The sequence below is a fragment of the Callorhinus ursinus genome, unplaced genomic scaffold, assembly GCF_003265705.2.
Source record: "Callorhinus ursinus isolate GAN/ISIS: 27379988/994484 unplaced genomic scaffold, GSC_fseal_2.0 scaffold12, whole genome shotgun sequence".
Taxonomy (NCBI): Eukaryota; Metazoa; Chordata; class Mammalia; order Carnivora; family Otariidae; genus Callorhinus; species Callorhinus ursinus.
The window spans coordinates 67,562,419-67,577,626 of record NW_027397074.1 but is presented as its reverse complement, the minus strand read 5'-3'; the positions used below and the strand labels follow the sequence as shown (position 1 = coordinate 67,577,626).

The 15,208-nt window shown below is 38.5% G+C and overlaps 1 protein-coding gene across 1 annotated transcript in view; it reads right to left on the bottom strand.

Moving 5' to 3' along the window:
- Positions 1 to 15,208, bottom strand: part of SND1 (staphylococcal nuclease and tudor domain containing 1) — a 409,554-nt gene that overhangs the window by 219,277 nt on the left and 175,069 nt on the right. Inside the window, exon 12 of the mRNA XM_025865530.2 lies at positions 7,616 to 7,716. Within this exon, the coding sequence (XP_025721315.1) occupies positions 7,616 to 7,716 (101 nt within the window). The remainder of the gene's footprint in view (positions 1 to 7,615; positions 7,717 to 15,208) is intronic.

Sequence of the window (15,208 nt, the reverse complement as noted above, 5' to 3'; positions counted from 1 at the left end):
GGGAAAAGGGAAAAGGGAAAAGGGAAAAGGGAAAAGGGAAAAGGGAAGGGAAGGGAAGGGAAGGGAAGGGAAGGAAAGGAAAAGAAGAAAAAGAAACTGCAGAGGGACACCATGCCAACCCCAATCTGGTCCTTTCTTCATACATATAAATCAAGGTTCCCCAAATATTTAAGGATTTATGAAAGAAAATAAACAAAACAAACAGAACATTTAGTCACGGGGGATAATTCAATGGAAGATGGTTTTTAAATTTTTAAATACTATTCTCAGAAAGAGAAAGAATTGTATTTCTTGCTTCATACATATAAATCAAGGATCCACCTGAACAAAAAATTTAAATATGAGTGCTGAAATAAAAAACAATTAAAATGGGCTAGATTAAGAGAATCATCTCTGCAAATTTCATAGAAGAAATCATTTCAGTTTTAGAACTACCAATACATTCCTGATGCTTAACACAGTGCTTAGTACACACCAGGCATTTTATAACTACTTACATGAACTAATGAGTAAATGAATGAATGAGATGAGAGAGTAAGAGAGTGAGAATGAATGAAGATGACTCAATATGCATGGCTGGCTGGTGAAGCAAGCTGAAAGATAAAGTTGAAGACAGCTCCTTGTATGTAGAACAAAAATGCAAAGTCTTATAAAAAAATAAAAGTAAATTTACAGAGATATAAAGCATAAGGTACAATACTGATAGAATTTCCAGAGTCAGAAGCAAAAGGGAGAGAAAGAAAATAATTCAGGAAGTAATAGAAAAAAACATCTCCAAGTTGAAGACATGAGTGTTAGGCCCACTGAATATGCAGCAAAAAAGGACACACCTAGAAATATTTCAATAAATTTTCAGAAAACCAAAGGTAAACAGAAAATTGTAAAATCTTCCAGAGCCAGGAAAAAAAAAAAAAGTTAAAGAAATGGAAATTTAAAGGAGTGGAGATAGAATTCTCATGAATATTGGTGAAACAATACAACAACATGCCTTCACAGTTCTTGGGAAAATAATTTTGAAGGTAGAACTAACAACAAAGAATATAGGCAAAATGAAGATATTTTCAGACATGCAGAACACCCATGCATGTAAAATCAAGGTTCTTCACCAAATCAAAAGGAAATACCACAAAAAGAATGAACTGAGATACAAATGGCAGGTGCATATGAAGAAGTACAAATGGGGGCGCCTGGGTGGCTTAGTTGGTTAAGCATCCAACTCTTGATCTCAGTTCAGGTCTTGATCTCAGGGTCATGAGTTTAAGCCCCAAGTTGGGCTCCACGCTGGGCGTGGAGCCTATTTTAAAAACAACAACGAAACAAACAAAAAAACAAAATGGAGAAAGAGACAGACATACACACATAGAGAAAAACACATATAGGGAATTAATTTAACATTTCTCTGGGGATAAAATGACATAGGATTTCTTTTTCTGTAGGTCTTCTCACTCTATCATACTTGGTTCAACAATAACTTAGAACTACTATGGGGTGGAGGTGGAGGGTAATTTTTTTTTGGTTAAACTCACAAGCAAAGCTTAGAAGACAATTACACTGGGCGCCTGGGTGGCTCAGATGGTTGGGCGTCTGCCTTCGGCTCAGGTCGTGATCCCGGGGTCCTGGGATCGAGTCCCGCATCGGGCTCCCTGCTCCTTGGGAGCCTGCTTCTCCCTCTGACTCTCTCTCTCTCTGTCTCTCATGAATAAATAAATAAAATCTTTAAAAAAAAAAATAAAAAAAAAAAGAAGACAATTACACTGACAGAGGAGTAATGTAATAAATCTTGAAACAGAAGAAAAACCTTTTATTTATTTAAGAGAGAGCGAGAGAGAGTGCAGGGGAAGGGGTGCAGAGGGAGAGGGAGAGAATCTCAAGCAGACTCTCAGCTGAGTGCGGAGCCAGATGGTGGGGTGGGCTCAATCTCATGAAGCTGAGATCACCACCTGAGCCAAAATCGAAAGTCAGACACTTAACCGACTGCGCGACCCAGGTGCTCCAGAAGAAAAACTTTTAAAAGGAAAGAGGAGTCCAAAAAAGGTAGCATTCTAACTTTCTTATCTTTCAGAGAGGGAATTACTCTATAAAGTTAATCAGAAACAGTAACTGAATTTTATAAAGTTCACTAATAGTAAAACTTAAATAATATAACAAAATTGGGGGTTAAAGGAAGGAAGTAATAGTGAAAATATTAAAAAATATTCATCTTTTATATAAGGAAGCAAATAGATACAGTTTAAAGTTAAACATTTTTAAACTAGTAGTGCGAATTTTTAAGGCTATAAAGATAACTGTCCAAAAATTAAAAAGCAGACATGGCTAAGAAGTTAACATCTGTGCTTCCATGGGAACATCTGTGGGAGGCAGGGGCCCAGTCGGTGACATTAGTATTGTCTCCATACTTCCTCAGGTGCTAAGAGTATCTTCAGGATGCTGCAGGCAGCTCTAAGTAAGAACACTAGGTCCAGAAAATTGGGTTTCAAGAGGCCACTTTTTTTCCTATGTTTAGCTTGAAAGTCAGATATTAGTATGTTTTAAAATTTGAAGACTTGAGAGATAGGAGGTTTGGTCTGATTGTGAAAGCCTTAAAGCTACAGAAAAACACTCAAGCTATAAAAGCTGGGGACTGTAGGACACTTATTCCTACTGTGGCTGAGAAAAACCAAACTAGGATTCAAAAAGGATTATTCTAGAAGGACTAGACCTGACTTCAAGCTTCAGTCACTTATAGAAGACTTTAGGAAAGAAGTATTCCTGTGAACTGGAACCAGAGAAAAAGAAAAAAGAAGCAGAAGTCTCATCCCTTGCAAGTGTGATTGCCTGGTTTACATAAATATAATAAAAGACAAGCTCTATCTATGAAGAATCCAGAGAGACACAAAGAAAGTTCAAAAGGATGGCTTTGAGGCTGCTGGATGACTGTCATTAGAACAAAGAGGTAGTAACTAAGATGTCCCAAGTCCAAAAGATCTTCGACAATACCTCTGGCAGCAAGGCCTCATACTTGTGTGGGCATCAAAGGAGCAGACAGCAAAAGGGCAAGGCAGGAAAGCAGTAGAGGGAAACATGGTTTCAAAAAGAATGTTAGGAAAAAAAAAAAAATCACCCCCCCTCAAAATATGACGTTGTACAAAAACAGGCCATTTCCAATTGTTTCTGTTCTACAGTTTCATCTCTATGCCATTCTTTCCAAAAACAGGTCATGTCAATGGTCTCCCACCATTGCGAAACACTTCACAGGAGAAATACTGGGGAAATACCTTAAGTGATACTGTATCTGCTGGATCTGTTACAATTTTCCAGGGCTGGAGGGGCGCTAAATGTGAATGTGAGTATGTGAGGCTTAACCCTAAAGTTGTATTTTTTAGATGTCCCCTTATAAATGTGAACAAATTTTAACACCTTTCTTTAAAAAGGTGACATGCAGAAAGAGTGAGCAACCAGTTAATACATTATAATATGGGTTTGCCAAATTGGAGCTTCAAGTAATTGGGAAGTCCAGCACAAGAAAAGGTCACCCCAGAAAAATTTCACTCCTCAAGAAGGCTCTGACAATAAAGAAAGAACGAGATTTTAATCACTGAAGCTAATTACATAGAAGACTAAATCACAAGAAGAGTTATTTCAGTGTCTTAAATACAATAAAAAGTAATTAACAGGAAGTGCCATCTTGACAGCTTCATGTCACAAACCAAGCCTAAAAGGCTCAGCTAATTCCCAGCCCGGGAGCCAGAGAATGAGAAACAACTCTATGTCTGATCTTTTTATTTTTTATTTAAACTGTTTTGATTAACAGATAACAACTCTTGCCAACTCTACAGTGAAGTTAATCAAGAAAAAAATTTTAACTATTAGAGGAATGATGAACCTCGTTTTCACTGATTCTCTAGAGGGCAAGAGATAAGAACAGAAGACTGTCACACCAGAGGTACCTCACAGAGATCCTGTGACTCAACTCCCTCCCCTACACCAAAAAGAAAAACAGAAGGACTAGACTGAACCGTATTGAGGATACAATTCACACAGTTTGACATGTGAAATACACCAAAAAATCTGCTCTGATATAACTGCAAGAGACTCCACCTCATCTGCCTCCCCCTCTCAGCAGCTTGAGAGACGCTCTTCCATAGTTAGAGGAGCCCAGCTGATCTCTTGAACAGGAAAAGCCTCTAGATGCTATAAATGCCCATATTTTGGTGTAGGCCTACAGAGGTTGATAGGTATAATTTGGATTGGATGACTTCTTAATTCTGCAACATTTCTACCAGCTTGAACAAAGACTATCTTTCAGAGGTGATGCATTACTATAGGAGCTCTCCTAAATGACCTTCCCTGACCTGACCTGTACATTCCAGGATTTCAGCTAATGCCAATGAGAATGAATGAGGGCCACTCAGACATACCTGTGCACTTCTGTCCCAACCTGTTGAGCCATTTGTTTCTGATCCCATAACTATTTATACTGGTTGTCCTTGTTATTTTTAATTATGTACTCCATTAAATATTTTATTAATAACTGAAAAAGGAGTACATAAAAAATGTGTTTATGAAAACAGATGAATATTTCTAAAAGGTTTAATAAGATGAATGGCTTTCAAATGGCTACAAAATAAATGAGAGGGATGTAAATCACAAAAATCTAGGGTTTCATAATTAGTGTTTTTAAGTACTTATTCTAAAGAGGAAGTTATGCAATTTATCAGGTTATCAAATAGCTGACCTACTCTGCCCATATATCAAAGATTTGAAAATATTTGTACATTTTTATGTTTAAAATGAAATGAAAATATTTTAGATTTAAAAAAAAAATCCCTTCTCTAGACAGTGTTTTTGAATAATTAACCATTACACTCAGAAAAAAGGCTGTTAGTATACCTAAATCCTGACTGTAAAGCTGAGTATTTGAACATTATTCATTTAACTTTTTTTTTTTAAAGATTTTATTTATTTATTTGAGAGAGAGAGAGCACATGAGAGGGGGGAGGGTCAGAAGGAGAAGCAGACTCCCCGCTGAGCAGGGAGCCCGATGTGGGACTCGATCCTGGGACTCCAGGATCATGACCTGAACCAAAGGCAGTCGCCTAACCAACTGAGCCCCAGGCGCCCCTCATTCAACTTTTTTATAATATTATTTGGAATGATTTGCAAAAGTACAGAAAATTCACAAGAATAAAAACAAAATCAAGGCAAAAGTGAAAGTAAAGAGAAAGTATGAGTACGAATGGAACATAAAAAGCATAAGAAGCATTAAAATGTTCTTCTTCCAGAAACAGCCTATCTTTGGCAAGGACGTCCCAATAACCAAACAAAAAAGGAAAACTATTCAATACAACTTCTCCAGTATTGATTATATAACAACAAAATCAGGGCTCAACAGAAACAAGTGTCCCACTATCCCCTGTTAAGCTTCATAAAGGGACACCCTGCAATATAATAAACAAATAATTCAAAAATTTATTGAAACTCCTACCATATGCTGAATACTAAGACTACAACAGGGAATTTAAGTGACAAAAATCCCTGTCTTTAGGGAGCTTACGGTCTAGTGAGAGTCTGTCTCAAAAGTATCCGTAAATCTCAGTTATTTCTCCTGAAGGCAGCCCAGCAGTTGTTTCACAAAGTCTAGTTCAGTAGAAACAACTCTATGAAGAAACTCATGATGCTTCCCAGGCACCCTGCTAGGCTGGTCTAATCAAGGAGACAATTTAGGTATCTAGAAGAATCAATACGCTTGTAAATACTTTGGCAAATCATACAAAAATAGTATTTCTTATAATCCAGTTACAAGAACTGAGAGGTAGAGAAAGGTCAAGGTTATCATCCCAGGCATGAACCTAAAGTACAGATAGTCAATGCTGTCAATTAAGACCCATCCACTTGCATTAACCAACCAAACTGAAAAAAAGATTGATACCTTCTTATGAAGAAGGCTTGAGAATCTGACCAAAACCTTGGTTGGAACAGAGAGTCACCTAACCTTTGCAGAAAGGCATGGTAGCCTGAAGGAGTAATCTCCATCAAAGCCAAGATCAACAAAGTCAGAACCTCAAGGTTTCATGGCATGGAGCATGCCCACAACACCCTACTATGGAATTTTTAAACTAGCTGTTTCAAATTGTCCTATAAAAAGAAAAAGCTCTGTAACACACTCAGGTTATGTAGATTTTAAGCAGTGTGAATTTACTTTAAGAATATACCTCAGTGGTAACTAAATGAAATAACCTACTCTAATGGACTGTTAAACATGGGTGGAAACCATCTACAAAAATAAAGACGTAGATTTTTACAGTAGTGACACTGTTGTTTGTACCAGTATATTAGATAGCAGGAGCAGTTATTTACTGATGACTCCTTGTTTGTGACAGTTAAAATTTTAATATATAGGAATACTAACTTTCTAGCTCTCCATAATAGAGTAGCATGCACCCAGCTCCTAAGAAGTAGTGACAAAGTGATACTAATCATTATTGCAACTTATACAGACAGGAAAATGACCAAAATATGTCCTAGTCTTTCCCGTGTCAAAAATATTATCTGATTTGTCAAGATTCTACTTCTAATAAAGCCTGTCACTTGTGATGGTATTAAGGTAGTGACAACAAAAGCCTGTATCGAGTTCCTCTCCACAAAGTCTCTTAACTGTTGTGTGAACGGTAATGTTTACATAAATATAGGGAGTGATAATAGTGACCAAAAATAGTTATTGCCGAAGTGTGATAGCAAACGAGCAGAAAAGGTTCCTCTTTGGTATGAGAGCTTCTGGAAGGTACATTAGCTGCAAGATCCTCTCTTTCCTTTCAGAGGCACGCTGTCGCTTAGAGGTATTGCTCCTAATGGGCTCCATTGTACTTTCAATAAGACAATCCCTGTTTTGATGGGAAACCTATTCTTTTCTTCTCCTCCACTATGCCCTCTTAAAAGAGAAGAAAAATACCAGTTTGGTAACAAACAGCATTTAAGATTGTTAACTAGAAATGGAAACAATTATCACGTTGGTATATTTTACGCAGAGTAAGAACTGCTACTGTGGACTGACTGTTTTAATATTCATCGTGGAAGCATGGCCCAGCAGGCTGCAGGCTTCCTCCTTCCCCGTCAGATACCTCCCTTGAAAGACTGTTCATCAACCAAGTTCCCAAGAGACTTTGGAATAGAACAGGATATGACCAGCACAAAAGAGAAAGGCCCCATCATCTAATGAAAACATACATCTGTATAAAGAAAATGTCCAATGAACACTTCTTCTTCCCCTGCCCTCCCTTTTTTGAGGGGGAGGGGGGTAGTCTATAATTGAACTTCCTAAATGAATGTGCAGATAATTTTTCCACCTAATGTTGGATAGTACCTAGGGCCTGACAATAAATGGCATTATTAATAGTAATAATGTATGCTACATAGTGCCAAGCACACAGAGCCCAGTAAATCTTAAACAATAAAAGAATATGATTAGCTAATGAATGATTATAAAATGCTTTGCAAATGTAAAGTGCTACACAGATATAATAATTAAGCAGCACTGTGTTAAGAGCAACAGAAAGCAAATCAGGGAGAAAAGAAAGGAGAGATGTGACTGAGGACAACTTGCAGCTCTGGCTGAGTCCCTGCTGGCCAGAACACTCACATTCCTCCAATGGTGACAGTGGCACATGTCCGCTCTGAAAAGGCAGGCACCGTCTCTGTGGCTGGGCTGGCTGGTCTAATGTAGTCCACAGTCACATTGACCTGCAAATAAAGAATCAAGGAAGTTAAGGTTGAGAGTCTGTAACACAGCTCACTAGCAGCCATGTGTGCCTGCCCAGTTGTGAAAGATCACCTCACCCAGTTTGATTTTCTGGGCCGAACACTTTTTTTTTTTAAAGATTTTATTTATTTATTTGACAGAGAGCGAGAGCAGGAACACAAGCAGAGGGAGTGGGAGAAGGAGAAGCAGGCTTCCTGTGAAGCAGGGAGCCCGATGTGGGGCTCGATCCCAGGACCCTGGGATCATGACCTGAGCCGAAGGAAGATGCCTAACGACTGAGCCGCCAAGGCGCCCCTGGGCTGAACATTTTAAAAAACAACAATGGAAAGATAGCTGAACCACAGACTGGGGAAAATATCTGCAAAAGCCTTATCTGACAGGATTGCTAACCAAAATACGCAAAGAAGTCTTAAGATTCAACAGTAAGAAAATGAACAACCAATTTAAAAAATGGGCTGAAGACCTAGACATCTCACCCAAGAAGACCTTCAGATGGCAACGATGTTCTCCATTGTGTATCACTGGGGAAATATGAATTATAAAACTACTGAGCCACCGCTACATTAGGATTGCCCAAATCTAAATGCTGACAACAAATGCTGACGTGGATGTGGAGCAGCAAGGACTCTCACTCACTATTGGTGTGAATACAAAACAGCATAGCTACTCTGAAAGACAGTTTAGTGGTTTCTTATAAAACTAAACCTATTTTACCATACGTTCCAACAATCACGTGCCTGGGTTTTTATCCAAATGAGTTGAAACTTATGTCTACATAAAAACCTGGATATGCATGTTCATAGCATCCTTAATCATAACTGCCAAAATTTGGAAGCAACTAAGGTGTCCTTCAGTAGATGAACATATAAACAAACCATGGTACATCCAGATAATGGAGTATTATTCAGCACTAAAAAGAAATAAGCTATCATGCCATAAAAAGACAGAGGAATCTTAAATGCATGTTGCTAAGAGAAAGAAGCCAACCCGGAAAAAACTGACATATTGTATGGTTCCAATTATGACATTCTGGAAAAGGCAAAATTATAAGGACAATGAGATCAGCAGTTGCTGGGGGTCAGGGGGAGAAGCGAGGGATGAACAGGAAAAGCACAGGGGATTTTTTAGGGAAGGGAAACTATTCTGTATCATACAATCACGATGGACACATGCCATCATACATTTCTCAAAATCCAGAGAAAGCAGAACACCGAGAGTGAACCCTATTTAACTATGGACTTTAAATGGTGACATATCAATGTAGGTTCATCAATTGTAACAAATGTACCACTCCGGTGGGGGATGGTGACAGTGGGGGAGGCTGTGCTTGTGGAGAGGTAGGGCATAAATGGGAACTCTTTATTTTCTGTTCGGTTTTGCTATGAACCTAAAACTGCTCTAAAAATTTAAAAGACTGGGGCGCCTGGGTGGGTCAGTCGTTAAGCGTCTGCCTTCGGCTCAGGTCATGATCCCAGGGTCCTGGGATGGAGTCCCGCATCAGGCTCCCTCCTCAGCAGGAGGCCTGCTTCTCCCTCTCCTACTCCCCTATGCTTGTGTTCCCTCTCTTGCTGTCTTTCTACCAAATAAAAAAAAGAAATTAAAAGACTGATACCAAAAGAGAAAGACAAATGGCCAAACATTTAAGGTCCCACGGATATTACACTTGACAGAAAAGAGGTTGGCAATATTCCTGCAGGAGTCCTAGATAACAATATGTAAAACAGCTCTTTAACCTTTTCAGACTCCCCTGAAGATCTGTTTTTTTTTTAAAATATGAAATGCCTCTACAGAAAAACTGCATGTAATTTCAGTCTACCATAACTGTTCCAGAACCAAGTTAAGAAACATCAAGGAGAACAAACAAGATGACAGTCACAAGGATGCTCGGGACAAGTATCACAGTATGTAGATAAAATGACACAGCTAACTACACACAGGACCAATACAGTTGAAGTTAGGAAGTTTTGGGAAACAAAACAAGGATTGAATGGACTAGAAAAACTTTAAATTTCGAATGAAGAAAGGGTATGTGTACAAACAGGTTAGGAAGCTAGGGACTTAAAATGAGAAAGTTGTCTAATCCTAATATACATGATATGGATATGGACATACTGAGCAATGATCTTTATGACAACATTTAAGAAGAAACAATATGTGGTATCCATTAATAAACATGCAGTGTCTGTTTTACAGAACTAAGGTATATGCCTGGTTTGGGCCATGGCCAAGGTTTACATATCTGCATTGAAGAAAATACACTGGATCAAGCATCCTGAAGCCATCCTCATAGTCAGAAAGTCTAGAATCTCATTTTCTAAACATGTCTTTAGTTCCCACTGATCAGCTTAAAGACAGCATATTGCATAGACATCAAGTTCAGCCACAGTGCTGGTGAGCACGATTAAAATCCTTTCAAACTGCCTGTTCCTCAAAAACTCATTTTAAAAATGAATACAGAAATTTTGAAAAGGACAGCTGCCTCAAAATTCGGATTGTCAGATCACTCACTTGAACACTCCATCTAATCACGGTTTAAAAGCAACAGGGAGCCCTACCAGAGAGAAAGCCAAATAAGGACTGAAGGTAAGGTATTTCTTATGAGAAGTACTGTTGTCACACAAGACAGACAAGAATACACCTTAGGCCCCTAAAGTCAGGTGTGTATACCGAATTATTGCTAGGTCTCATCAACTTGTCCAAAGCTCAGGAGATGGGTACCTATGAGGGATATGATCAGACTAGGGGCGGGGATGGGGTTGAAGAACTAGTCCTTCTTTCAGAGATGTTTTAATAGTTTCCCTGTATGCAGCTGGCCACAGTTAATACAGGCCAAAGACAGGACAAGGAACGAGAGGGGCTACAAACAGAAGCATGGCTGACTCAAATCTCTCGGAGAGGAAAATCTTGTCCCCAAGATGTCTGCAGTGACACACCCTGGAACTCTGTACACTGGCAAGGCCCTACAACTAACTTATAAGAAGCAGGAGGAGAGCCAGGAGAGCCCCTGGATATCTGTTTAAGTCATGGCAAAATCACACAGGAAATCGGCAGTGTACAGGAGCTAAACCTCAAGGGTGCCCATACCATGGAATGTAAAGGAATTCAGGGCTAAGTTTAAAAAGGGCACAGCCACAGAATATGGTGAAATTGGGGGCATTTGGTGGGAAGTCAAACATTATGTGGAAGTGAGGAAAGAGATCCATGTATCTGTGTTCTCACCTGATCCACCTAACAAGCTCAAGCCCACAGTTCTATTACAATGGAAACATTCATCCTTGCTTAAAAATAAACTAAGCGAATCTCAAGGTTACCTTGCACCTGCCAAAGCCAAGCCTCTACCTCAGCAGACAGGAGTGGGACAGCAGTTCTTCAATGCAAATACACAGAGTAACATTAGCTCTCTACACAGAGAGCATTAATTTGTCCAGAAGGCCACGTGAGTAATGGTGGTGGTGATGATGGTGGGGGGGGGGGGGTAATGATAATTAACAAAAATGAACACCTGTCCATCTTCCAGTTCAGAAGGCCAAAAGGCACCGTATTCTCAAAACTGACTTTCAGGAAAATAAGTGGGAAGACCAAACAAACAAAACTTTAATCTTCAATAACCTAAAGAATCAATAATTACATTCATCTCCCAATTCCTTTCTTCCTTTATCTAGGAAAAGAACTGAAAGTAAGAGATTAAAAAAGAGCTCTTTTGGGAGGCAACATTATTAAAATAAACCTCAAATACAAATGAAGCCCTGAGAACAGCCCACAGCCAAGACACACACCTGCAGGCAGCCATGACAAACCAAGAATTAAAGTCAATTTATAATTAGCATTTATGTCCCTCTCCTGTGGATTCTGAGATCTGTTTCTGTACCTTGAAGCTATCTCTAAATACTCATCACTGACTTGTCGATCACTTAAAAAAGAGCCACAATTTAAATAATTTCAATTAAAACTGTAACTCTTAGCAAGGTCTTTGAATAAATCATAACTTTAGTTTTGTGCTTGTGGGTTAAGTACATACCGAATGGTAGGAGTTAAAAAGTAGCAGGTTTAAAGAAAAAAAATAAAAAGTAGCAGGTTAATGCAGATAGGTTCCTCATTTATCAAGCAAAGATACTCCTGGAACGTTTAGTACACAAGTATTTTACATGTACATAACACAAAGGGCCTGATCTTTGATCTCTCTTTACAGCAATGACCCAAAGGAGCTGCCCTGGGCTCTTGCTTGGTTCCTTATCTCTCACAAAAAAGTCACATCCCAACTTTGGATCGCACGTTTTCACCTGGAAAATTTAGAGCACTGGACTAGAACTTTACAGTCACTGAACTTTCGAATTCCAAGATAGCCAAATATGGTGTATTACATGGCGTTTTTCTTAGGCCTTTGTAATTCCTACCTTACCTTTACTACAGTATATTGGAACACATAGATTATAAACTCCAGGAGAAGGCAGGTCATGCCTTTTACTCACTAACACTGTTGTCACAGGGCCTGTACAGGAGTAGGAAGGTATATAGCAAATATCTGTTGCATGAATGGATATATGTAATCAGGAGCCCTTTCAGACATAAAATTCTAAAGGACACCTCTGAAATGAGAAGGTTCAATTTTGAAGACTACTGTGTCAAGTTGTTGACCTTTCCACTGTTTTATTTGACAAAAATATATTTATTTAAAAGAGAGGGGAGAGCAGTATTTTGAAATCATGATAGAGCTTTAATCACAGCCATTCCTGTAACCGGTTAAGCAAGCAAAATACATGTAATTTCCCATATTATTTGTTTCTCAAACACATTTTCAAAGAAAAAAAAAGGGCATGGGGGCAACCTAATTTGATTCGTCCTTGGTCCATTAGATTGTAGGGTACTTTCAAGGACCGTTCAGAGAAATGAAAATGAAAGCTTAAGACCAAATTTATATCACAATCTCTTATAAAACATGAAAGCAATTTAGTTCAACAGAATAGCTTTGGGCCACACCTACAGAATTCTGAGGATCTATGGATGGATATTCTTCATCCAACTGATCTCTCAAAAAGCCAAACTACCAAAGAACTTCATAGACTTTATGGTAGTGATGATAATGAAATGACGAAATGACAAAATCTGAACCATGTATAAAGGATAAGAAGGGAGGAAAAACAACTGCATATCCACAACATTTCCAGGTCACAGCCTGAGTTTAGTATTAATATAACTAGGGCTGTTATGTAAGGCTATTTTGCATAATTATCATATGATCCCACCCACTATTCCACATGGCCAATCATAAATTCACAAAGAGCTGTAATAAATACCCTGCCTCTGGAAATAAGCTCTTAAATGACCCCCATCGCTCTCATGACAGAATTCCAGGTAGTTACAAAAAGCTTCTATGCACCCCAGAAAGACAACATCGCCGTCTGGGCAAGTCCAGCTAATGCACCCAGAAGACAAAAGTAAGTAGAACAAACTATTTTACGCAGCTTAAATAAGAGCATGGACTCAAGCCACCAGGCTGCAAGGTTTGGTTCCCAGCAATTCTACATAAGAGCTGTGTGAACTTGGATTAAGTTACCCAACTCCTCTATGCTTCAGTTTAACATGGATAACTCTGCCTATCTCACAGTTATAGGAAGAAATGCATTAATAAACACAAGGCATTTAGAACAGGGCCAGACTCAGAGTAAGCTCTATGTGTCAGTTATGTTTAGATAAACATGTACTGATTTTCTCGGAGGAGAGCCTGGCACAAAGTCAGTGCTAAATAAGTGTATGTGAGATAAATAAGTACATGAATACATACATATATGCATAAATAAGATGCATGTTGACTTAAATCATTAGACTACTGAAATCATTAAGTAGAAAGACTCAATTAAATACACTTTTCTCCTTAAGAAGCCACAGCAAACAAGAATATGTACTTCATACATATTCATCCCAACTTAGAGATAAGTAGGGCTTATTTTAAAGAATGATACACTATTTAGTATTTATTTACACATTTTCTAGATTAATTTTGTAGGTACTAGTTATTGAAGATTTTATTTACCAAAGATAATTAAAGCAGAGTGTGGGGAATAATCTCAATTAATTAATAGGTTAACTATAGATACTTTAAGAGGATACTCCTTGCCTTACTAAATTAGGAAGACAATGAACAAAGAGACCAAGTCTCTATTTGTCTGGACAAAATAGTACCTTCCGTAATACTCCTCAATATTTATGTATGCTTAATCTTTCTTCCCTGCTAAAAAGCACCTTATGTATTAATTTAAAAATATATACATCTCATATTTTTACATTTTCAAACAAATTTTAATTACCCATTCACACAGATATAGGATGAGCTTCAAAGCAAACTGCTGAGGAGGCACCTCTTGGTCCTGCTTCTGGGCACGCTCTCAGCTTACCTCCCAGCCAAGCTAGCTACTCAGATACAAGCACTTGTGGAGCCACTCCACCCCCACAAGAGGACATCAAACTTACCTCCTCCTAGACAGCACGGGGTCACAAAAAGACCATGAGTCACAACTAAGAGCAACATATGTACATTCATATTTTCTAGTAGCAACGTTAAAAAAGGGGAAAACAGATGAAATTATTTTTAATAACATTTCCTATTTAACTAAAAATATACAAAACATCTTATCAACAAATAACCAATATGAAAAAGACAGATTATTTTTTTTTAAAGATTTTATTTATGTGACAGAGACGCAGCGAGAGAGGGAACACAAGCAGGGGGAATGGGAGAGGGAGAAGCAGGCCTCCCGCAGAGCAGGGAGCCTGATGCGGGGCTCGATCCCAGAACCCTGGGATCATGACCCGAGCCGAAAGCAGACGCTTAACGACTGAGCCACCCAGGGGCGCCGAGATTATTTTTACTTTGATATGAAGTCACTGAAATCCGGTGTGCATTCTGCAGGTCCAGCACATCTCCATCTGGACCATGCACCTTTCAAGTGCTTGGGAGCCACATGCGGCTCTAGTCACCACACTGGACTGCAGACACCTAGACTCTCTCTCTTAAGGCACAAGAGTCTTAGCCTCATCCTCAATTACATGATCCTACCTATTGTGATTCTAACTTTCTCCATTTCTTCCTGGGAGCTTTGTTATCTTCTATTTTATGAATCCCTGTAAACACTCTGAAACCAAATAGGAACAAACATGGTATGAAAAACAAAATGTTTATCCTTCATTTTCTTTTAAAAAATCTGTTACCTGAATAGACCAGAAAGCTTTGGAACTTTCAGTTCCTAAAAACAATTTCGGATGTGAGACTAAATTTGTACAAAGGGAAAAACCTTTAATTTATGACTATCACTGTAAAATATATTCCGTTCTGTATTTGATGAAGATACTTTTCAATCACTTCTATCATTTCAATGGCCGAGTTTTATTTATCCTTGATTTGCTGACATAATTCTGGAATTCTTTACCTTAGTGGTTGGAATTTATTCTACTAGATTGATGGTGACTAGAAATTCA